This window comes from Oncorhynchus kisutch, linkage group LG14 (genome assembly GCF_002021735.2).
Source record: "Oncorhynchus kisutch isolate 150728-3 linkage group LG14, Okis_V2, whole genome shotgun sequence".
NCBI classification, from domain to species: Eukaryota; Metazoa; Chordata; class Actinopteri; order Salmoniformes; family Salmonidae; genus Oncorhynchus; species Oncorhynchus kisutch.
In genome coordinates, this window is record NC_034187.2 from 1027506 (window position 1) to 1053463 (window position 25958).

Genomic DNA, 25958 nt, shown 5'->3' on the forward strand with positions numbered 1-25958 from the left:
TGAGAACAAGTTCTCATTTACAACTGCGACCTGGCCAAGATAAAGCAAAGCAGTTCGACACATACAACAACACAGAGTTACACATGGAGTAAGACAAACATACAGTCAATAATACAGTAGAAAAATAAGTCTATATATGATGTGAGCAAATGAGGTGAGATAAGGGAGGTAAAGGCAAAAAAAGGCCATGGTGGCGAAGTAAATACAATATAGCAAGTAAAACACTGGAATGGTAGATTTGCAGTGGAAGAATGTGCAAAGTAGAAATAAAAATAATGGGGTGCAAAGGAGCAAAATAAATAAATACAGTAGGGGAAGAGGTAGTTGTTTGGGCTAAATTATAGATGGGCTATGTACAGGTGCAGGTATGCATCTGTTGGTCACATATACACTAGATAACCAAAAGTATGTGGACACCTGCTCGTCGAACATCTCATTCCAGAATCATGGGCCTTAAAATGGAGTTGGTCCCCCCTGTTTGCTGCTATAACAGCCTCCACTCTTCTGGGAAGGTTTTCCACTAGATGTTGGAACATTGCTGCTATAACAGCCTCCACTCTTCTGGGAAGGTTTTCCACTAGATGTTGGAACATTGCTGCTATAACAGCCTCCACTCTTCTGGGAAGGCTTTCTACTAGATGTTGGAACATTGCTGCTATAACAGCCTCCACTCTTCTGAGAAGGCTTTCCATTAGATGTTGGAACATTGCTGCTATAACAGCCTCCACTCTTCTGGGAAGGCTTTCCACTAGATGTTGGAACATTGCTGCTATAACAGCCTCCACTCTTCTGGGAAGGCTTTCCCTAAATGTTGGAACATTGCTGCTATAACAGCCTCCACTCTTCTGGGAAGGCTTTCCACTAGATGTTGGAACATTGCTGCTATAACAGCCTCTACTCTTCTGGGAAGGCTTTCCACTAGATGTTGGAACATTGCTGCTATAACAGCCTCTACTCTTCTGGGAAGGCTTTCCACTAGATGTTGGAACATTGCTGCTATAACAGCCTCCACTCTTCTGGGAAGGCTCTCCACTAGATGTTGGAACATTGCTGCAGGGACTTGCTTCCATTCAGCCACAAGAGCATTAGTGAGGTCGGGCACTGATGTTGGGCGATTAGGCCTGGCTCGCAGTCTGTGTTCCAATTCATCCCAAAGGTGTTCGATGGGGTGGAGGTCAGGGCTCTGTGCAGGCCAGTCAAGTTCTTTCACACCGATCTCGACAAACCATTTCTGTATGGACCTTGCTTTGCACAGGGGCATTGTCATGCTGGCATCTGCCAAAACCAGATTAGCCAGATGGTGAAGGGTGATTCATCACTCCAGAGAATGCGTTTCCGCTGCTCCTGAATCTAAAGGCAGCGCGAGCTTTACACCACTCCAGCCAAAGCTGGCATTGCGTATGTTGATCTTAGGGTGGTGTAAAGTTGCTCGGCCACGGAAACCAATTTCATGAAGCTCCCGATGATCAGTTGTTGTGCTGCAGTGTCTTTCAGAGGCAGTTTGGAAATCGGTATTGAGTGTTACAACCGAGGACAGACGATGTTTATGCCCTGTGCGCTTCAGCACTCAACACTTTAAATGCGGTCACCCTAAATAAACCTGAATGCAATTCTATTAAAACATATTTATAAAGTGTAAGAAGGCATAAAATAATGTGTTAGATAAAACTGACCATAAACTTACTGGAACAAATTAAATTGGAATTGTATTCCCATAATAACATTCAAGTCCCCGCGCCATCTGTTAGTCATTACGCATTTCCGTGTGTAATAAACCCAATTTCCTGATGTCAATATGCGGTGGTGGTATCGTAGCCACCGGAAAGATGTAAACGGAGAACGAGATTAGAATCATTCACAACAAGGAGATAGAAATCATTCTATCAACAACGGTGTCCCTCTCGAATTACCACAGAGCTTGAAAACCAAGCCGGTCGCATCCAGATACGACCAGGAGTGGACTGGTGGCGCGGACTTGTTTCAGGTAGTAGACGTTAGGAGAATGGACGGGGCGATATGGCGGAGGGCCTGCTGTGATGCTGGCCGCAGCCGGAGCCTGACCAGCGGGCTGGTGGAGGTTGGTGGCCGGGGCTCGATGCTCCAAACACTGCTCCTTTTCTCCGTGTTCGGGCTGCTCTTTGGACTTCCCGCTGTCACCGAGGCGAAAGAATGCGACAAAACGTGCATGAATGGGCAATGCAACACGGTAACGGGCAACTGTGTGTGCAGCCCCGGCTGGATCGGGGACCAATGCCAACACTGCGGAGGAAGGTTCAGGTGAGAATCGCTGCCTACGACTGTGCTTATATTGACTACCTATCCTTATTGTTTGAATAATCTAGTTACATCGGTCCCACTTCTCTATTCCACCTCCCTCTTCTGCAGATGGAGACGTCCCCATCTCTCTCTGTCTCTCTCTCTCTCTCTCTCTCTCTCTCTCTCTCTCACAGCTAGCCCTTGATCATGACTCCCAGTTCCATGACATTACACACAAAATGTACGAAGGCGTCTACTGTAGGAGTTTTGTTTACATGGACACTGTCTCAAATGCAAACTTTTTTGCATTTGTGTCACAAATCCAATGCAAGTCAATGGTACCTATATAAACCCAACTTCCTGATGGTATCGTAGCCACCGGAAAGATGTAAACGGAGAACGAGATTAAAATCATTCACAACCTAATCCAAATCAACATTATTGAATCCATTTGTTGATACTTTAGAATGAGTTAGACTTGAAGCGTGGAAATGCTAATATAGGTACCATTGACTTGCATTGGATTGGTGACACAAAATATAAAAAGTTAACATTTGAAACAGTGGCCAATTAAACCCATAGTGTCAAACACAATCACCTAATAGCACGAACAGCACCATCTAGTGGTCATAGTAATGTAATGAAACAGGCAGGGAGCAGGTCTGGAACCTCGACCTCCTAGCCCGAAGTCCGGCTTGCTGTCGAGTCAATTTCCGCGCTGATAAACCCAGGGGCGTTACAGTAATATCAGGATGTAGAATGGGACATGATTTTATTTAACTAGGCAGTTAAGAACAAATTATTATCTTCAATGACGGCCTAGGAACAGTGGGTTAACTGCCTTGTTCAGGCGCAGAAGGACAGATTTTTTTTACCTTGTCAGCTCAGGGATTCAATCTAGCAACCTTTTGGTTACTAGTCCAACTCTCTAACCACTAGCTACCTGCTGGTTACTGGCCCAACGCTATAACCACTAGGCTACCTGCTGGTTACTAGCCCAACGCCTCTAACCACTAGGCTACCTGCTGGTTACTGGCCCAATGCTATAACCACTAGGCTACCTGCTGGTTACTGGCACAACACTCTAACCACTAGTCTACCTGCTGGTTACTAGTCCAACACTCTAACCACTAAACTCTAACCACTAGACTACCTGCTGGTTACTGGCCCAACACGCTCACCACTAGGCTACCTGCTGGTTACTGGTCCAACACTCTAACCACTAAGCTACCTGCTGGTTACTGGTCCAACACTCTAACCACTAGGCTACCTGCCTCTAACCACTAGGCTACCTGCTGGTTACTGGTCCAACACTCTAACCACTAGGCTACCTGCTGGTTACTGGCCCAACACTCTAACCACTAGGCTACCTGCTGGTTACTAGTCCAACACTCTAACCACTAGGCTGCCTGCTGGTTACTAGTCCAACACTCTAACCACTAGGCTACCTTCTGGTTACTGACCCAACACTCTAACCACTAGGCTTCCTGCTGGTTACTGGCCCAACACTCTAACCACTAGGCTACCTGCTGGTTACTGGCCCAACACTCTAACCACTAGGCTACCTGCTGGTTACTGGTCCAACACTCTAACCACTAGGATACCTGCTGGTTACTAGCCCAACGCTCTAACCACTAGGCTACCTGCTGGTTACTGGCCGACCACTCTAACCACTAGGCTACCTGCTGGTTACTGGCTGAACACTCTAACCACTAGGCTACCTGCTGGTTACTGGTCCAACACTCTAACCACTAGGATACCTGCTGGTTACTAGCCCAACGCTCTAACCACTAGGCTACCTGCTGGTTACTGGCCGACCACTCTAACCACTAAGCTACCTGCTGGTTACTGGTCCAACACTCTAACCACCAGGCTACCTGCTGGTTACTGGCTGAACACTCTAACCACTAGGCTACCTGCTGGTTACTGGCTGAACACTCTAACCACTAGGCTACCTGCTGGTTACTGGCTGAACACTCTAACCACTAGGCTACCTGCTGGTTACTGGTCCAACACTCTAACCACTAGGATACCTGCTGGTTACTAGCCCAACGCTCTAACCACTAGGCTACCTGCTGGTTACTGGCCGACCACTCTAACCACTAAGCTACCTGCTGGTTACTGGTCCAACACTCTAACCACCAGGCTACCTACTGGTTACTGGCTGAACACTCTAACCACTAGGCTACCTGCTGGTTACTGGCTGAACACTCTAACCACTAGGCTACCTGCTGGTTACTGGCTGAACACTCTGACCACTAGGCTACCTGCTGGTTACTGGTCCAACACTCTAACCACTAGGATACCTGCTGGTTACTAGCCCAACGCTCTAACCACTAGGCTACCTGCTGGTTACTGGCCGACCACTCTAACCACTAAGCTACCTGCTGGTTACTGGTCCAACACTCTAACCACTAGGATACCTGCTGGTTACTAGCCCAACGCTCTAACCACTAGGCTACCTGCTGGTTACTGGCCGACCACTCTAACCACTAAGCTACCTGCTGGTTACTGGTCCAACACTCTAACCACCAGGCTACCTGCTGGTTACTGGCTGAACACTCTAACCACTAGGCTACCTGCTGGTTACTGGCTGAACACTCTAACCACTAGGCTACCTGCTGGTTACTGGCTGAACACTCTAACCACTAGGCTACCTGCTGGTTACTGGTCCAACACTCTAACCACTAGGATACCTGCTGGTTACTAGCCCAACGCTCTAACCACTAGGCTACCTGCTGGTTACTGGCCGACCACTCTAACCACTAAGCTACCTGCTGGTTACTGGTCCAACACTCTAACCACCAGGCTACCTGCTGGTTACTGTCTGAACACTCTAACCACTAGGCTACCTGCTGGTTACTGGCCGACCACTCTAACCACTAAGCTACCTGCTGGTTACTGGTCCAACACTCTAACCACCAGGCTACCTGCTGGTTACTGGCCCAACACTCTAACCACTAGGCTACCTGCTGGTTACTGGCTGAACACTCTAACCACCAGGCTACCTGCTGCCCCAACAACTTAAATGACTGATTTCTCTGGACATGGAGGAGGGGGGCGGCATCACTGAGAATACATTACATAGGATGCAGAAACAATACTCTGAGCAGCAGCTCCATACTACCAGTCAGACATAGAGAACAGGTACTATCTCCTCGTTGTCGGGGTGGTGTGGGGAGTCCTTGGATGGCTATTGACAACTTCTTTGGGTTTCTTACTCATTAGCGAGGTTTCCATGGTGACATATTTTCATGCATGTATTCTAAAATCTGCGTAAAGAAAATAATATGCACATTTCCCCATCAGAGATGTTTCCACCAAATTGACTTGTTGCAGATCAGTGCGCGATGGTGTAAAATGTACTCTTTTGCTGAAGTTTTCATGTATTAAATAAAAAAAAACTAATGTTTAATGTGCATTTTCAACTGTACCGAAAGGTTTTGTCACAAACTGTTACGTTAAATAGAAGACATGACCCTGATCTTGCCACGAGCTCTCCTGCGAACAGAGCTCCCAGATACAGCACGGCTCTGTGTGCAGGCTACATGATGATGATGATGATGATGATGGATGAGCTCCAGAATGCTTTCATATGTCAACGAAAGTCGAGCATCAGTCATCAATCGCGTCACCAGGATAATACCCTCGACATCTATTGGAAAGGAGCATCAAGCTCAGGCCGTGCACTTTCACTACCCTGTGACGTTCATCATAACTTATTTCATCTGTAGCCTCATAAACTGCATGGCTTCCTGAGTCGTAGTGGGAGGACCACACACACCGTGTCATCACGGGATTCCTAGTTTACTTAGATATGGCTAGCTGACTGTCTATGGTAGCGGAGGCTAGCTGACTGTCTATGGTAGCGGAGGCTAGCTGACTGTCTATGGTAACGGAGGCTAGCTGACTGTCTATGGTAACGGAGGCTAGCTGACTGTCTATGGTAACGGAGGCTAGCTGACTGTCTATGGTAACGGAGGCTAGCTGACTGTCTATGGTAAGGGAGGCTAGCTGACTGTCTATGGTAACGGAGCCTAGCTGACTGTCTATGGTAAGGGAGGCTAGCTGACTGTCTATGGTAACGGAGGCTAGCTGACTGTCTATGGTAACGGAGGCTAGCTGACTGCGTACCCCCAGATGCCATTAAACCAGGGTTCCATTCTGCGTGTCCCGATACCATTAAACCAGGGTTCCATTCTGCGTACCCCCCGATACCATAAAACCAGGGGTTCCATTCTGCATACCCCCCCCCCGATACCGTAAGACCAGGGGTTCCATTCTGCATATCCCCCCCCCAGATACCGTAAGACCAGGGGTTCCATTCTGCATACCCCCCAGATACCGTAAGACCAGGGGTTCCATTCTGCATACCCCCCAGATACCGTAAGACCAGGGGTTCCATTCTGCGTGTCCCCCAGATACCGTAAGACCAGGGGTTCCATTCTGCGTGCCCCCCAGATACCGTAAGACCAGGGGTTCCATTCTGCGTACCCCCAGATACCTTAAGACCAGGGGTTCCATTCTGCATACCCCCCAGATACCGTAAGACCAGGGGTTCCATTCTGTGTACCCCCCAGATACCGTAAGCCCAGGGGTTCCATTCTGTGTACCCCCCAGATACCATAAGCCCAGGGGTTCCATTCTGTGTACCCCCCAGATACCATAAGACCAGGGTTCCATTCTGCATACCCCCCAGATACCATAAGACCAGGGGTTCCATTCTACATACCATAAGACCAGGGGTTCCATTCTGCATACCCCCCAGATACCGTAAGACCAGGGGTTCCATTCTGCATACCGTAAGACCAGGGTTCCATTCTGCATACCCCCCAGATACCGTAAGACCAGGGGTTCCATTCTGCATACCCCCCAGATACCGTAAGACCAGGGGTTCCATTCTGCATACCCCCCAGATACCGTAAGACCAGGGGTTCCATTTTGCATACCCCCCAGATACCGTAAGACCAGGGGTTCCATTCTGCATACCCCCCAGATACCGTAAGACCAGGGTTCCATTCTGCATACCCCCCAGATACCGTAAGACCAGGGTTCCATTCTACACACACCCCAGATACCGTAAGACCAGGGGTTCCATTCTGCATACCCCCCAGATACCGTAAGACCAGGGGTTCCATTCTGTGTATCCCCCAGATACCGTAAGACCAGGGGTTCCATTCTGTGTACCCCCCAGATACCGTAAGCCCAGGGGTTCCATTCTGTGTACCCCCCAGATACCATAAGCCCAGGGGTTCCATTCTGTGTACCCCCCAGATACCGTAAGCCCAGGGGTTCCATTCTGTGTACCCCCCAGATACCGTAAGACCAGGGGTTCCATTCTGTATACCCCCCAGATACCATAAGCCCAGGGGTTCCATTCTGTGTACCCCCCAGATACCATAAGCCCAGGGGTTCCATTCTGTGTACCCCCCAGATACCATAAGCCCAGGGGTTCCATTCTGTGTACCCCCCAGATACCGTAAGCCCAGGGGTTCCATTCTGTGTACCCCCCAGATACCGTAAGACCAGGGGTTCCATTCTGTATACCCCCCAGATACCATAAGCCCAGGGGTTCCATTCTGTGTACCCCCCAGATACCATAAGCCCAGGGGTTCCATTCTGTGTACCCCCCAGATACCATAAGCCCAGGGGTTCCATTCTGTGTACCCCCCAGATACCATAAGCCCAGGGGTTCCATTCTGTGTACCCCCCAGATACCATAAGCCCAGGGGTTCCATTCTGTGTACCCCCCAGATACCATAAGCCCAGGGGTTCCATTCTGTGTACCCCCCAGATACCATAAGCCCAGGGGTTCCATTCTGTGTACCCCCCAGATACCATAAGCCCAGGGGTTCCATTCTGTATACCCCCCAGATACCATAAGCCCAGGGGTTCCATTCTGTGTACCCCCCAGATACCATAAGCCCAGGGGTTCCATTCTGTGTACCCCCCAGATACCATAAGCCCAGGGGTTCCATTCTGTGTACCCCCCAGATACCATAAGCCCAGGGGTTCCATTCTGTGTACCCCCCAGATACCATAAGCCCAGGGGTTCCATTCTGTGTACCCCCCAGATACCATAAGCCCAGGGGTTCCATTCTGTGTACCCCCCAGATACCATAAGCCCAGGGGTTCCATTCTGTGTACCCCCCAGATACCATAAGCCCAGGGGTTCATCAGTACTTAATATTTGGCTTTTGGCTGAATTTTTTTGTCGTTGAAAATCTGATGATAAATTGGCACCATTGAGACCCCCCCCAAAAAAATCCCATTATGAATTAAATAATTTTAGCCTATTAATTAATAACATACCAGTGGATGGAAACACATTTGGCTGGTCATGCTTATTGGTCATTTGCATAATTTTGTGGAATTAAATTGGCGCGTGTGTATATTTATCTATTTTACCACACGTGTACGGCATACAGATACAGTGCCTCGGAGTGGAACATCTGTCAGACAGAAGACCAATCATTTCTCAATTCTAAATGCTATCTCGTGTTAATTGTTTTATGGCCACGATTAAAAAAAAAATTGCTTATTTTATTTCTCAACGGGCAATTGAAGCACGCTTCCCATTCACCATTCAAATGCATAGGCAACAGAAGGCAGGTTTCACCAGCTGGAGGCAGTGTGCATTTTGTAAACTTATAGCTGGATGACTGTCGGTAACTTTAATGGTTTGAAACCTGAATGTTTTACTGCATATTATGTGGCATGTTTTACCTTGCTTCAAAGTAGCCAGAATCTGACCCTATCCATTTAAACTAGTAGCCAGAATCTGACCCTATCCATTTAAACCAGTAGCCAGAATCTGACCATATCCATTTAAACTAGTAGCCAGAATCTGACCATATCCATTTAAACTAGTAGCCAGAATCTGACCATATCCATTTAAACTAGTAGCCAGAATCTGACCCTATCCATTTAAACTAGTAGCCAGAATCTGACCCTATCCATTTAAACTAGTAGCCAGAATCTGACCCTATCCATTTAAACTAGTAGCCAGAATCTGACCCTATCCATTTAAACTAGTAGCCAGAATCTGACCCTATCCATTTAAACTAGTAGCCAGAATCTGACCCTATCCATTTAAACTAGTAGCCAGAATCTGACCCTATCCATTTAAACTAGTAGCCAGAATCTGACCCTATCCATTTAAACTAGTAGCCAGAATCTGACCCTATCCATTTAAACTAGTAGCCAGAATCTGACCCTATCCATTTAAACTAGTAGCCAGAATCTGACCCTATCCATTTAAACTAGTAGCCAGAATCTGACCCTATCCATTTAAACTAGTAGCCAGAATCTGACCCTATCCATTTAAACTAGTAGCCTATTTCTGTCTAGTGGTTTTCAACTTCCTTTCATTGTCCGGAAGACAAATGCAGATTCGCATGTATCCTAGTGCTTTGTTCACATTGGTGCCCTAATAATGTTATGAAATAAGTTGATCAACATTATAATGTTCTGATCTGTTGCATCAGACTCATTGCTTTACACATGTTTTTATGTAGCCTAGGCCTACTGGTTGTATACATGTGGGATCTATCCTCCCACAACTGTCCCAGAGTCTGTTTGAGCTAGTAGTTTCTCAACAAACTGACAAATAGAATATGTAAGCATTTCTACTATGGAGGATAGTAGATTGACAGGCTGATCGGTGATGCGTCCATAAGGCTAGGGGAATCTAAGCTTGTTTTAATAGCCTAATTATTTTAGGTTTTTCATTTCACCTTTATTTAACCAGGTAGGCCAGTTGAGAACAAGTTCTCATTTACAACTGCGACCTGGACAAGATAATGCAAAGCAGTGCGACAAAAACAACAACACAGAGTTACACATGGAATAAACAAACGTACATTTAATAACACAATATAAAAATCTATGTACAGTGTGTGCAAATGTAGAAGAGTAGGGAGGTAAGGCAATAAATAGGCCATAGAGGCAAAATAATGCAAAAGAGCAAAAAAAAACAATATGGGGATGAGGTAGTTTGGTGTGCTATTTACAGATGGGCTGTGTACAGGTACAGTGATCGGTAAGCTGCTCTGACAGCTGATGCTTAAAGTTAGAGAGGGAGATGTGAGTCTCCAGCTTCAGTGATTTTTGCAATTCGTTCCAGTCATTGGCAACAGAGAACTTGAATGAAAGGCGGCCAAAGGAGGTGTTGGCTTTGGGGATGACTAGTGAAATATACCTGCTGGAGCACGCGCTACGGGTGGGTGCTGCTATGGTGACCAGTGAGCTGAGATAAGGCGGGGCTTTACCTAGTAAAGACTTGTAGATGACATGGAGCCAGTGGGTTTGGCGACGAGTATGAAGTGAGGGCCAGCCAACGAGAGCAGGTCGCAGTGGTGGGCAGCAGTCGGTTGAAGAGCATTTAGTTTAGTTTTTAAGAGCAATTGGAGGCCACGGAAGGAGTGTTGTATGGCATTGAAGTGGAACATAAATGTTAGTAAAAGTACAACATTTTGAAACACTTGATTGATTACAATATAGAGATTAATAACAGAGGGGTATCTGAGAATGCAGGGATTCCAGCACTGTGTGCGTTGAAGTGATCATCTGGGATTATCTAACATCTGAGCAGGCATTCCCTCGGGTGAAGAGCATCTCCGTCTTGCTGATTATGTGCTGTCATCCAGGTGGAAATGTCACCTGCCTGTCTGATGTAGGAAAATAGATACATGTCCTGTGAATGTTTGTGTAGACGTACTTTGGCTGATTTCTTTTGATTTCCCCATGATGTCAAGCACAGAGGCACTGAGGTTGAAGGTAGGCCTTGAAATACATCCACAGGTACACCTCCAATTGACTCAAATTATGTCAATTAGCCTATCAGAAGCTTCTAAAGCCATGACATCATTTTCTGGAATGTTCCATGCTGTTTAAAGGCACAGTAAACTTAGTGTATGTAAACTTCTGACCCACTGGATTTGTGATACAGTGAATTATAAGTGAAATAATCTGTCTGTAAACACTTGTTGGAAAAATTACTTGTGTCATGCACAAAGTAGATGTCCTAACCGACTTGCCAAAACTATAGTTTAACAAGAAATTTGTGGAGTGGTTGAAAAACTAGTTTTAATGACTCCAACCTAAGTGTATGTAAACTTCCGACTTCAACTGTAGCTGTGACTCTATTTTATAGACTAATAAACTTGAGACAAATAGCCAAACCGAAAACTGCAGACATTACTAGTGCCCCCCCCGTTATCAAACCATCATAAAAAAATATAACGAAACGCAACCTAACGTGATCAGAAATCTAAACTAGCAAGCGAGTCGCAGCAATGAAGAATATTCACGTGAAGAGCAGGGGGGGTTTCTGGCATGGGGGAGCTTTTCAGCACAACACCGTTCCTCAAGTTATAACGCGTTAGCTGCTTACATGTAGCCTTGTGCACTTGACCAATGTCTATAGTGGCCACTATAATAGAATACCTGTTTCATTCTATTTCTACTTTATTTTACACACAGAGACTGATCATGTAGATCATATTCTGTTGTTTAATTAGTTAAGACCTGCATTTCCCCCTAGCAGGGATTTAAGACTTCACCTTTTTGGGCCCTGAGAAGTTTGCATCCCTGGTTTACACCCTCCAGAATGGCCTAATGGTACAGCCCAGTGTCAGTCTCCACCCTCCAGAATGGCCTAATGGTACAGCCCAGTGTCAGTCCCCACCCTCCAGAATGGCCTAATGGTACAGCCCAGTGTCAGCGTCTGTCTCCTGGGCTTCACCCTCCAGAATGGCCTAATGGTACAGCCCAGTGTCAGCGTCTGTCTCCTGGGCTTGTCTCGCCTGAATGAAGAGTCATGTACGGCTGTTTCCAGACTGATGACATGGTCAGCCACCAGCCAGGCTCACTATCTGCATGGCAATGATCACTCTCCCTGCGTCCCAAAGGGCACTCTATTCCTCCATAGGGCTCTGGTCAAAAGTAGTGCACTACATAGGGAATAGGGTGCCATAGGGCTCTGGTCAAATGTAGTGCACTACATAAATCAAATCAAATTGTATTTGTCACATACACATGGTTAGCAGATGTTAATGCGAGTGTAGCGAAATGCTTGTGCTTCTAGTTCCGACAATGCAATAATAACCAACAAGTAATCCAACTAACAATTCCAAAACTACTACCTTATAGACACAAGCGTAAGGGGATAAAGAGTATGTACATAAAGATATATGAATGAGTGATGGTACAGGCAAGATACAGTAGATGGTATTGAGTGCAGTATATACATATGAGATGAGTATGTAAACAAAGTGGCATAGTTAAAGTGGCTAGTGATACATGTATTACATAAGGATGCAGTAGATGATATAGAGTACAGTATATACGTATACATATGAGATGAATAATGTAGGGTATGTAAACATTATATTAGGTAGCATTGTTTAAAGTGGCTAGTGATATATTTTACATCAATTCCCATCAATTCCCATTATTAAAGTGGCTGGAGTTGAGTCAGTGTGTTGGCAGCAGCCACTGATGGCCTTGAGATAGAAGCTGTTTTTCAGTCTCTCGGTCCCAGCTTTGATGCACCTGTACTGACCTCGCCTTCTGGATGATAGCGGGGTGAACAGGCAGTGGCTCGGGTGGTTGCTGTCCTTGATGATCTTTATGGCCTTCCTGTGACATCGGGTGGTGTAGGTGTCCTGGAGGGCAGGTAGTTTGCCCCCGGTGATGCGTTGTGCAGACCTCACTACCCTCTGGAGAGCCTTACGGTTGTGGGCGGAGCAGTTGCCGTACCAGGCGGTGATACAGCCCGACAGGATGCTCTCGATTGTGCATCTGTAGAAGTTTGTGAGTGCTTTTGGTGACAAGCCAAATTTCTTCAGCCTCCTGAGGTTGAAGAGGCGCTGCTGCGCCTTCTTCACGATGCTGTCTATGTGGGTGGACCAATTCAGTTTGTCTGTGATGTGTACGCCGAGGAACTTAAAACTTACTACCCTCTCCACTACTGTTTCATTGATGTGGATAGGGGGGTGTTCCCTCTGCTGTTTCCTGAAGTCCACAATCATCTCCTTAGATTTGTTGACGTTGAGTGTGAGGTTATTTTCCTGACACCACACTCCGAGGGCCCTCACCTCCTCCCTGTAGGCCGTCTCGTCGTTGTTGGTAATCAAGCCTACCACTGTTGTGTCGTCCGCAAACTTGATGATTGAGTTGGAGGCGTGCATGGCCACGCAGTCATGGGTGAACAGGGAGTACAGGAGAGGGCTCAGAACGCACCCTTGTGGGGCCCCAGTGTTGAGGATCAGCAGGGTGGAGATGTTGTTGCCTACCCTCACCACCTGGGGGCGGCCCGTCAGGAAGTCCAGTACCCAGTTGCACAGGGCGGGGTCGAGACCCAGGGTCTCGAGCTTGATGACGAGCTTGGAGGGCACTATGGTGTTAAATGCCGAGCTGTAGTCGATGAACAGCATTCTCACATAGGTATTCCTCTTGTCCAGATGGGTTAGGGCAGTGTGCAGTGTGGTTGAGATTGCATCGTCTGTGGACCTATTTGGGCGGTAAGCAAATTGGAGTGGGTCTAGGGTGTCAGGTAGGGTGGAGGTGATATGGTCCTTGACTAGTCTCTCAAAGCACTTCATGATGACGGAAGTGAGTGCTACGGGGCGGTAGTCGTTTAGCTCAGTTACCTTAGCTTTCTTGGGAACAGGAACAATGGTGGCCCTCTTGAAGCATGTGGGAACAACAGACTGGGATAGGGATTGATTGAGTATGTCCGTAAACACACCAGCCAGCTGGTCTGCGCATGCTCTGAGGGCGCGGCTGGGGATGCCGTCTGGGCCTGCAGCCTTGCGAGGGTTGACACGTTTAAATGTTTTCCTCACGTCGGCTGCAGTGAAGGAGAGTCCGCATGTTTTAGTTGCGGGCAGTGTCAGTGGCACTGTATTGTCCTCAAAGCGGGCAAAAAAGTTATTTAGTCTGCCTAAGAGCAAGACATCCTGGTCCGTGACGGGGCTGGTTTTCTTTTTGTAATCCGTGATTGACTGTAGACCCTGCCACATACCTCTTGTGTCTGAGCCGTTGAATTGAGATTCTACTTTGTCTCTATACTGACGCTTAGCTTGTTTGATTGCCTTGCGGAGGGAATAGTTACACTGTTTGTATTCGGTCATGTTTCCAGTCACCTTGCCCTGATTAAAAGCAGTGGTTCCCGCTTTCAGTTTCACGCGAATGCTGCCATCAATCCACGGTTTCTGGTTTGGGAATGTTTTAATCGTTGCTATGGGAACGACATATTCAACGCACGTTCTAATGAACTCGCACACCGAATCAGCGTATTCGTCAATGTTGTCGTCTGATGCAATACGGAACATATCCCAGTCCACGTGATGGAAGCAGTCTTGGAGTGTGGAATCAGATTGGTCGGACCAGCGTTGAATAGACCTCAACGCGGGAGCTTCTTGTTTTAGTTTCTGTCTGTAGGCAGGGATCAACAAAATGGAGTCGTGGTCAGCTTTTCCGAAAGGAGGGCGGGGCAGGGCCTTATATGCGTCGCGGAAGTTGGAATAGCAATGATCCAAGGTTTTTCCCGCCCTGGTTGCGCAATCGATATGCTGATAAAATTTAGGGAGTCTTGTTTTCAGATTAGCCTTGTTAAAATCCCCAGCTACAATGAATGCAGCTTCCGGATATATGGATTCCAGTTTGCAAAGAGTCAAATAAAGTTCGTTCAGAGCCATCGATGTGTCTGCTTGGGGGGGAATATATACGGCTGTGATTATAATCAAAGAGAATTCCCTTGGTAGATAATGCGGTCTACATTTGATTGTGAGGAATTCTAAATCAGGTGAACAGAAGGACTTGAGTTCCTGTATGTTGTTTTGGCCACACCACGTCACGTTAACCATAAAGCATACGCCCCCGCCCCTCTTCTTACCAGAAAGATGTTTGTTTCCGTCGGCGCGATGCGTGGAGAAACCAGCTGGCTGCACCGTCTCCGATAGCATCTCTCCAGTGAGCCATGTTTCCGTGAAGCAAAGAACGTTACAGTCTCTGATGTCCCTCTGGAATGCTACCCTTGCTCGGATTTCATCAACCTTGTTGTCAAGAGAGAGAATGCTAGGGAGTGGTGCACGATGTGCCCGTCTCCGGAGTCTGACCAGAAGACCGCTTCGTTTTCCCGTTTTTCGAAGTCGCTTTTTGGGGTCGCCGGCTGGGATCCATTCCGTTGTCCTGGGTGAAAGGCAGAACACAGGGTCCGCTTCGCGAAAGTCATATTCTTGGTCGTACTGATGGTGAGTTGACGCTGCTCTTATGTTCAGTAGTTCTTCTCGACTGTATGTAATGAAACATAAGATGACCTGGGGTACCAATGTAAGAAATAACACGTAAAAAAACAAAAAACTGCATAGTTTCCTATGAACGCGAAGCGAGGCGGCCATCTCTGTCGGCGCTGGAAGTTCATGTAATGCACTACTATATAGGGAATAGGGTTCCATAGGGCTCTGGTCAAAAGTAGTGCACTACATAGGGAATAGGGTTCCATAGGGCTCTGGTCAAAAGTAGTGCATTACATAGGGAATAGGGTGTCCTTTGGGACGTGTACTCTATCTGTTAACGCCAATAGGAAACCCGAAGGTCGGTTTGTTCTGATGTACCAATACCAGTCAAAAGTTTGGACACACCAACTCATTCAAGGGTTTTTCTTTCTTTGTCCTATTTTCTACATTGTAGAATAATAGTGACGACATCACAACTATGAAATAACACATATGGAATCATGTAGTAACCAAGAAAGTGTTAAACAAATCAAGTAGCCACCCTTTGCCTTGATGACATCTTTGCATACTCTTGGCATTCTCTCAACCAGCTTCACCTGGAATGCTTTCTTGAAGGAGTTCCCACATATGCTGAGCACTTGTTGGCAGCTTTTCCTTCACTCTGCGGTCCAGTATCAAGCTTGATACTCACTCATACGGCATCAACGTGTGTTTGTTGTTGTCGAACGCTGAAACTGAAACCGGTCGAACGCTGAAACTGAAACCGGTCGAACGCTGAAACCTGAACTGAAGACCTCTGTCTGTCCTGGGAGCCTAACTGGCTCTGTTGGGTTAAACTACTGTGAGAGCTGCTGTCTGTCCTGGGAGCCTAACTGGCTCTGTTGTGTTAAACTACTGTGAGAGCTGCTGTCTGTCCTGGGATCCTAACTGGCTCTGTTGGGTTAAATTACTGTGAGAGCTGCTGTCTGTCCTGGGAGCCTAACTTGCTCTGTTGGGTTAAACTACTGTGAGAGCTGCTGTCTGTCCTGGGAGCCTTACTGGCTCTGTTGGGTTAAATTACTGTGAGAGAATTACTGTGCTGCTACCTTTCAAAGTTTGTGACATTTTGACTGACCTTCATATCTTGAAGTATTGATGGACTGTTATTTGAGCTGTTCTTGCCATAATATGGACTTAGTCTTTTACCCAATAGGGCTTCTTCTGTATACCTCCCCTACTTTCTCACAAAACAACTGATTGGCTCAATCAAATTAAGAAGGAAAGGAATTCCACAAATTAACTTTTAACAAGGCACACCTGTTAATTAATTGACATGTGTTTCAGGTGACTACCTCATGACGCTGGTTGAGAGAATACCAAGAGTGTGCAAAGATGTCCTCAAGGCAAAAGATGGCTACTTTGAAGAATCTCAAATATAAAATATATTTTTTGTTTAACACTTCTTTTAGTTATGACATGATTCCATATGTGTTATTTCCTAGTTTTGATGTCTTCACTATTAAAACCATGGAATTAAACTTTTGACTGTCTGTCTAGATGGACATGGAACCCAACGCTTAGTTTGTTCTGTTGTTTGTCTAGAGGGTTGGTCCTTTACCTTAGTAGGACACACCTGGCCGTGCAGCGCAGGTACACACACCTGGCCTGTGTTGTCAACAGCAGTAATTGCATCAGAATGCATTCCCAGTAGTGCTATGTGCTCTGTGTTGGTCACACTGGACCTTGGACACCCAGGAGGGTTGAATCATGCAGATGATGTGGTGAGCACAGAACTTCCTTTATCATGTTCTGTCCTCAGATGGCCTCGTGTGGAATCCTCCCAGATAGAACACTGTTCCCTACATAGTGCACTACTTGTAAGCGGGGCCACTATTCCCTACATAGTGCACTACTTGTAACCGGGGCCACTATTCCCTACATAGTGCACTACTTGTAACCGGGGCCACTATTCCCTACGTAGTGCACTACTTGTAACCGGGGCCACTATTCCCTACGTAGTGCACTACTTGTAACCAGGGCCACTATTCCCTACGTAGTGCACTACTTGTAACCGGGGCCACTATTCCCTACATAGTGCACTACTTGTAACCGGGGCCCCTGCATTATATTAGAGAATAGGGTGCTGTTTGGGATGCGGCCTGTTTAGCAAGGCTACCAGCAGGGCTACCATTCGGGCAATACGTCTTACTGCTAGGGGACACACAGACAGGCTGCATCCTAAACAGAAACCTATTCCTTAATATAGTTTACTACTTTTGACCAGAGCCCATAGGGCTTCAATAGGGTTCTGGTCAAAGCAGTGTGCTATGTAAGGAATAGGGACGTATCCTCAGAACAGTGTAAGTGATATAGCTCTGCTCTCTCCTATCTGTATTCTGTACTCATTTACACTGTTCTGAGGATACATCCCGTGGTGCCCTATATATATAGGACCAGAGTCCCGTGGTGCCCTATATATAGAGGACCAGAGTCCCGTGGTGCCCTATATAGAGTCCCGTGGTGCCCTATATATAGAGGACCAGAGTCCCGTGGTGCCCTATATAGAGTCCCGTAGTGCCCTCTATAGAGTCCCGTGGTGCCCTATATATATAGGACCAGAGTCCCGTGGTGCCCTATATATATATAGAGGACCAGAGTCCCGTGGTGCCCTCTATATAGAGGACCAGAGTCCCATAGTGCCCTATATATATAGAGGACCAGAGTCCCGTGGTGCCCTCTATAGAGTCCCGTGGTGCCCTATATATATATATATATAGGACCAGAGTCCCGTGGTGCCCTATATATATAGGACCAGAGTCCCGTGGTGCCCTATATATATAGGACCAGAGTCCCGTGGTGCCCTATATATATAGGACCAGAGTCCCGTGGTGCCCTATATATATAGGACCAGAGTCCCGTGGTGCCCTATATATATAGAGGACCAGAGTCCCGTGGTGCCCTATATATAGAGGACCAGAGTCCCGTGGTGCCCTCTATAGAGTCCCGTGGTGCCCTATATATAGAGGGCCAGAGTCCCGTAGTGCCCTATATATAGAGGAGCAGAGTCACATAGTGCCCTATATATATAGAGGACCAGAGTCCCGTAGTGCCCTATATATAGAGGACCAGAGTCCCTTGGTGCCCTATATATAGAGGACCAGAGTCCCGTGGTGCCCTATATATAGAGGACCAGAGTCCCGTGGTGCCCTATATATAGAGGGCCAGAGTCCCGTGGTGCCCTATATATAGAGGACCAGAGTCCCGTGGTGCCCTATATATAGAGGACCAGAGTCCCGTGGTGCCCTATATATAGAGGACCAGAGTCCCGTGGTGCCCTATATATAGAGGACCAGAGTCCCGTGGTGCCCTATATATAGAGGACCAGAGTCCCGTGGTGCCCTATATATAGAGGACCAGAGTCCCGTGGTGCCCTATATATAGAGGACCCGAGTCCCGTGGTGCCCTATATATATAGGACCAGAGCCCCATAGTGCCCTATATATAGAGTCCCGCAGTGCCCTATATAGAGTCCCGTAATGCCCTATATATTGAGTCCCGTAGTGCCCTATATATAGAGTCCCGCAGCGCCCTATATATAGAGGACCAGAGTCCCGTGGTGCCCTATATATAGAGGACCAGAGTCCCGGAGTGCCCTATATATAGAGGACCAGAGTGCCCTATATATAGAGGACCAGAGTCCCGTGGTGCCCTATATATAGAGGACCAGAGTCCCGGAGTGCCCTATATATAGAGGACCAGAGTCCCGTGGTGCCCTATATATAGAGGACCAGAGTCCCGTGGTGCCCTCTATAGAGTCCCGTAGTGCCCTATATATAGAGGACCAGAGTCCCGTGGTGCCCTATATACAGAGTCCCATAGTGCCCTATATATAGAGGACCAGAGTCCCGTGGTGCCCTATATAGAGAGGACCAGAGTCCCTTGGCGCCCTATATATAGAGGACCAGAGTCCCGTGGTGCCCTATATAGAGTCCCGTAGTGCCCTATACAGAGTCCCGTAGTGCCCTATATATAGAGGACCAGAGTCCCGTAGTGCCCTATATAGAGTCCCGTGGTGCCCTATATATAGAGGACCAGAGTCCCGTAGTGCCCTATATAGAGTCCCGTGGTGCCCTATATATAGAGGACCAGAGTCCTGTAGTGCCCTATATAGAGTCCCGTGGTGCCCTATATATAGAGGACCAGAGTCCCGTAGTGCCCTATATATAGAGGACCAGAGTCCCGTAGTGCCCTACATATATAGAGGACCAGAGTCCCGTAGTGCCCTATATATATAGAGGACCAGAGTCCCGTAGTGCCCTCTATAGAGTCCCGTAGTGCCCTATATATAGAGGACCAGAGTCCCGTAGTGCCCTATATATAGAGGACCAGAGTCCCGTAGTGCCCTCTATAGAGTCCCATAGTGCCCTATATATAGAGGACCAGAGTCCCGTGGTGCCCTATATATAGAGGACCAGAGTCCCGTAGTGCCCTCTATAGAGTCCCATAGTGCCCTATATAGAGTCCCGTAGTGCCCTATACATAGAGGACCAGAGCCCCGTAGTGCCCTATATATAGAGTCCCGCAGTGCCCTATATAGAGTCCCGTAATGCCCTATATATTGAGTCCCGTAGTGCCCTATATATAGAGTCCCGCAGCGCCCTATATATATAGTCCCGTAGCGCCCTATATATAGAGTCCCGTAGCGCCCTATATATAGAGTCCCGTAGCGCCCTATATATAGAGTCCCGTAGCGCCCTATATATAGAGTCCTGTAGCGCCCTATATATAGAGTCCCGTAGCGCCCTATATATAGAGTCCCGTAGCGCCCTACATATAGAGTCCCATAGCGCCCTATATAGAGTCCCGTAGCGCCCTATATATAGAGTCCCATAGTGCCCTATATAGAGTCCCGTAGTGCCCTATATAATGGGAATAATATGGTGCTATTTTTGATGCAGCCAGAGACTGCCCAGCAGATTCAGATGGCTAATGCAGTGCTATCTGAGATTCAGAACTACATACAACTGGGACGTCCCGTATATGACCACGAGACTATCCTATCAATCACTGGAGAATAAATTGGAATATCCTGTTTCTCGGAAACTTGACTGAACAATGACATGGTTAATATAAATCTAGTTAGATGTTCTATTCATCGGAAGGACAGAAAGGCAGAGTAAGCTCGGAGTGGTGTGTGGTTTTAATGCAGGGAAACTGAAATCTGTTTGACCTTTCAATTCAATTCAATTTACGGGGCTTTATTGACGTGGGAAACATATGTTAACATTGCCAAAACAAGTGAGGTAGATAATATACAAAAGTGAAATAATCAATAAAAAATGAACAGTAAACATTACACATACAGAAGTTTCAAAAGAATAATGACATTACAAATGTCATATTATATATATATATACAGTGTTGCAACGATGAACAAATGGTTAAAGGACACAAGGGAAAATAAATAAGCATAAATATGGGTTGTTGCTACATCTTGCTGCTGTGATGGCACACTGTGGAATTTCACCCAGTAGATATGGGAGTTTATCAAAATTGGGTCAGTTTTCAAATTCTTTGTGGATCTGTGTAATCTGGGGGAAATATGTGTCTCTAATATGGTCATACATTGGACCGGAGGTTAGGAAGTGCAGCTCAGTGTCCACCTCATTTTGTGGGCAGTGAGCACATAGCCTGTCTTCTCTTGAGAGCCAGGTCTGCCTACGGTGTCCTTTCTCAATAGCAAGGCTATGCTCACTGAGTCTGTACATAGTCAAAGCTTTCCTTAAGTTTGGGTCAGTCACAGTGGTCAGGTATTCTGCCACTGTGTAGTCTCTTTTTAGGGCCAAATAGCATTCTAGTTTGCTCGTTTTTTTTGTTAATTCTTTCCAATGTGTCAAGTAATTATCTTTTTGTTTTCTCATGATTTGATTGGGTCTAATTGTGCTGCTGTCTTGGGGCTCTGTGGGGTGCGTTTGTGAACAGAGCCCCAGGGACCAGCTTGCTCTTCTCCAGGTTCATCTCTCTGTAGGTGATGGCTTTGGTATGGAAGGTTTGGGAATGACTTCCTTTTATGTGGTTGTAGAATTTAACGGCTCTTTTCTGGATTTTGATAATTAGTGGGTATCGGCCTAATTCTGCTCTGCATGCATGATTTGGTGTTCTACGTTGTACACAGAGGATATTTTTGCAGAATTCTGCATGCAGATCTCAATTTGGTGTTTGTCCCATTTTGTGAAGTCTTTGTTGATGAGCGGACCCCCAGACCTCACAACCATAAAGGGCAATGGGTTCTATAACTGATTCAAGTATTTTTTGCCAGATCCTAATTGGTATGTTGAATTGTATGTTCCTTTTGATGGCATAGATGGCATCTTGCCTTGTCTCTCAAATCGTTCACAGCTTTGTGGAAGTTACCTGTGGCGCTGATGTTTAGGCCAAGGTATGTATAGTTTTTTGTGTGCTCTAGGGCAACGGTGTCTAGGCGGAATTTGTATTTGTGGTCCTGGCGATTGGACCTTTTTTGGAACACCATTATTTTGGTCTTACTGAGATTTACTGTCAAGGCCCAGGTCTGGCAGAATCTGTGAAGAATATCTAGGTGCTGCTGTAGGCCTTCCTTGGTTGGTGACAGAAGCACCAGATCATCAGCAAACAGTAGACATTTGACTTCAGATTCTAGTAGGGTGCTGCAGACTTTCTAGTGCTTTCGCCAATTTGTTGATATATTTGTTGAAGAGGGTTGGGCTTAATCTGCATCCCTGTCTCACCCCACGGTGAGTGTTTTTTTTGTTGCCAATTTTAACCGCACACTTGTTGTTTGTGTACATGGATTTTATAATGTCATATGTTTTACCCCCAACACCACTTTCCATCAATTTGTATAGCAGACTTTCATGCCAAATTGAGTCATAGGCGTTTTTGAAATCAACAAAGCCTGAGAAGACTTTCCCTTTGTTTTGGTTTGTTTGGTTGTCAATTAGGGTGTGCAGGGTGAATACATGGTCTGTTGTACTGTAATTTGGTAAAAAGCCAATATGACATTTGCTCAGTACATTGTTTTCATTGAGGAAATGTACAAGTCTGCTGTTAATGATAATGTAGAGGATTTTCCCAAGGTTAGTCCCACGGTAGTTATTTGTCTCCACTTTTGTGGATTGGGGTGATCAGTCCTTGGTTCCAAATATTGGGGAAGATGCCGGAGCTAAGGATGATGTTAAAGAGTTTTAGTGTAGCCAATTGGAATTTGTGGTCTGTATATTTGATCATTTCATTGAGGATACCATCAACACCACAGGCCTTTTTGGGTTGGAGGGTTTTTTATTTTGTCCTGTAGCTCATTCAAGGTAATTGGAGAATCCAGTGGGTTCTGGTAGTCTTTAATAGTTGATTCTAAAATTTATATTTGATCCTGTATATGTTTTTGCTCATTATTCTTTGTTATAGAGCCAAAAAGATTGGAGAAGTGGTTTACCCATACATCTCCATTTTTGGATATATAATTATTCTTGTTGTTGTTTTAGTGTTTTCCAATTTTCCCAGAAGTGGTTAGAGTCTATGGATTCTTCAATTACATTGAGCTGATTTCTGACGTGCTGTTCCTTCTTTTTCCGTAGTGTATTTCTGTATTGTTTTAGTGATTCACCATAGTGAAGGCGTAGACTCAGGTTTTCTGGGTCTCTATAGTTTTGGTTGGACAGGTTTCTCAATTTCTTTCTTAGATTTTTGCATTCTTCATCAAACCATTTGTCATTGTTGTCAATTCTCTTCGGTTTTCTATTTGAGATTTTTTAGATTTGACAGGGAAGCTGAGAGGTCAATATATTGTTAAGATTTTCTACTGCCAAGTTTACACCTTCACTACTACAGTGGAACGTTTTACCCAGGAAATTGTCTAAAAGGGATTGAATTCGTTATTGCCTAATTGTTTTTTGGTAGGTTTCCAAACTGCATTCCTTCCATCTATAGCGTTTCTTAATGTTACTCAGTTCCTTTGGCATTGATGCCTCATGATTGAGTATTGCTCTGTTCAAGTAGACTGTGATTTTGCTGTGTTCTGATAGGGGTGTCAGTGTGCTGACTGTGAATGCTCTGAGAGACTCTGGGTTGAGGTCAGTGATAAAGTAGTCTACAGTACTACTGCCAAGAGATGAGCTATATGTGTACCTACCATAGAAGTCCCCTCGAAGCCAATCATTGACTATGTACATACCCAGCGTGCGACAGAGCTGCAGGAGTTGTGACCCGTTTTTGTTGGTTATGTTGTCATAGTTGTGCCTAGGGGAGGCATATGTGGGAGGGAATGCTGTCACCTGCAGGCAGGTGTTTGTCCCCCTGTGTGCTGAGGGTGTCAGGTTCTTGTCCGGTTCTGGCATTTATGTCGCCACAGACTAGTACATGTCCCTGGAATTTCCCCCTCCAGGATGGAGAAGCTGTCTTCATTAAAGTATGGGGATTCTAGTGGGGGGATATAGGTAGAACACAGGAGGACATTTTTCTCTGTTAAGATAATTTACCTTTTGAATTTCTAGCCAAATGTAAAATGTTCCTGTTTTGATTAATTTCATGGAGTGAGTTAGGTCTGCTCTATAACAAATTAGCATACCCCCTGAGTCCCTTCCCTGTTTCACACCTGGTAGTTTGGTGGATGGGACTACCAGCTCTCTGTAACCTGGAGGGCAACCAGTGGGTCCGTCTCCTCTATACCAGGTTTCTTGCAGGAGGACAATGTCTGTATTACCGATTTTTTGGGTGAAGTCCAGGGTCCTGCTCTTTAGGCCAAAGGCAGATGACTTCAGGCCTTGGATATTCCAGGATGAGATCGTGAAGGCTTTGTGTTCCATAAAGTGTCCAATGATGTTTGTCGTGTTGTTTGGCCTCAGGCCAGTAAGTGTGAGCAGAGCCTGCTGAGCATCTGGTACCAGCATGTTAAATGTGCAACCAGAGGTGAAAACTCTAGACCACCTTTACTCCACACAGAGAGACACATACAAAGCTCTCCCTCGCCCTTCGCTTGGCAAATCTCACCATAACTGTATCCTCCTGATTCCTGATTACAAGCAAAAACTAAAGCAGGAAGTACCAGTGACTCGGTCCAGTGACTCGGTCCAGTGAAGTGGACGATAATCTACAGTGCTGTTTCGCACAGACTGGACTATGTTCCGGGCCTCATCCGCATTGAGGAGTTTACCCCATCAGTCACCGGCTTCATTAATAAGTGCATCGACGGCGTCCCCGTACATACAAATCCCAACCAGAAGCCATGGATTACAGGCAACATCCGCACTGAGTTAATAGCTGCCGCTTTCAAGGAGCGGGACACTAACATGGAAGCTTATTAGAAATCCTGCTACGACCTCCGACGAACCATCAAAAAGGCAACGCGTCAATACAGGACTCAATTCTACTCCTGCTACACCGACTCTGACGCTCAACGAATGTTTTTTAAAAACTTTTATTTAACTAGGCAAGTCAGTTTAGAACACATTCTTATTTACAATGATGGCCTAGGAACGGACAACAGCCTCCTGCGGGGACGGGGGCTTGGATTAAAAATAAATAGGACAAAACACACATCACGACAAGAGATATATATATAGACCTAAGACGACAACACAGCATGGTACCAACACAACATCACAACAATATGGTAGCAACACAACATGGTAGCAGAACAAAACATGGTACAAACATTACTGGGCCCAGACAACAGCACAAAGGGCAAGAAGGTAGAGACAACAATACGTACACAAAACAACTGACGTTTTCAACTGACTGAGTCTGTAATACCAACATGTTTCAAGCAGACCACCATAGTCCCTGTGTCCAAGAAGGTAACCTGTCTAAATGACACCGACACGTAGCACTCACATCTGTAGCAATGAAATGCTTTGAAAGGCTGGTCATGCCTCACACAAACACCATTATCCCAGAAACCCTAGACCCACTCCAATTTGCATACCGCCCCAACTGATCCACAGATGATGCAATCTCTTTTGTGCTCCTCGCTGCCCTTTCCCACCCGGACAAAAGGAACACCTACGTGAGAATGCTATTCATTAACTACAGCGCAGCGTTCAACACCATAGTGCCCTCAAAGCTCATCACTAAGCTAAGGACCCTGGGACTGAACACCTCCCTCTTCAAAATGATCCTGAACTTCCTGACGGGCCGCCCCCAGGTGGTGAGGGTAGGCAACATCACCTCCCTCACTCTGACTCTCAACACTGAGGCCTGACAGGGGTGAGGATCGGCAATAGAAGGAACCCTGTTTACCCCTGACTGCATGACCGTGCACGACTCCAACACCATCATTAAGTTTGCCGAAGGTTTTAGGCAGGTCAGCGACCTGGCAGAGTGGTGCCATGACAACCTCCTTTTTTTTCAACGTCAGCAAGACAAATGAGCTGATCCTGGACTACAGGAAACGGAGGCTCTCGCACGAGCCCATTCACATCCACAGGGCTGTGGTGGAGCAGGTCG

The 25958-nt window shown here is 46.4% G+C and overlaps 1 protein-coding gene across 3 annotated transcripts in view; it reads left to right on the top strand.

The window, feature by feature from the left end:
* Positions 1-1782: 1782 nt before the first annotated feature.
* atrn (attractin) overlaps positions 1783-25958 on the top strand; it is a 236715-nt gene continuing 212539 nt past the window's right edge. For all 3 annotated transcript variants that reach the window (XM_031787623.1, XM_031787624.1, XM_031787625.1), the window contains exon 1: positions 1783-2277. In XM_031787623.1, coding sequence (XP_031643483.1) covers positions 2003-2277 — 275 coding nt within the window. In that variant the 5' untranslated portion in view covers positions 1783-2002. The remainder of the gene's footprint in view (positions 2278-25958) is intronic.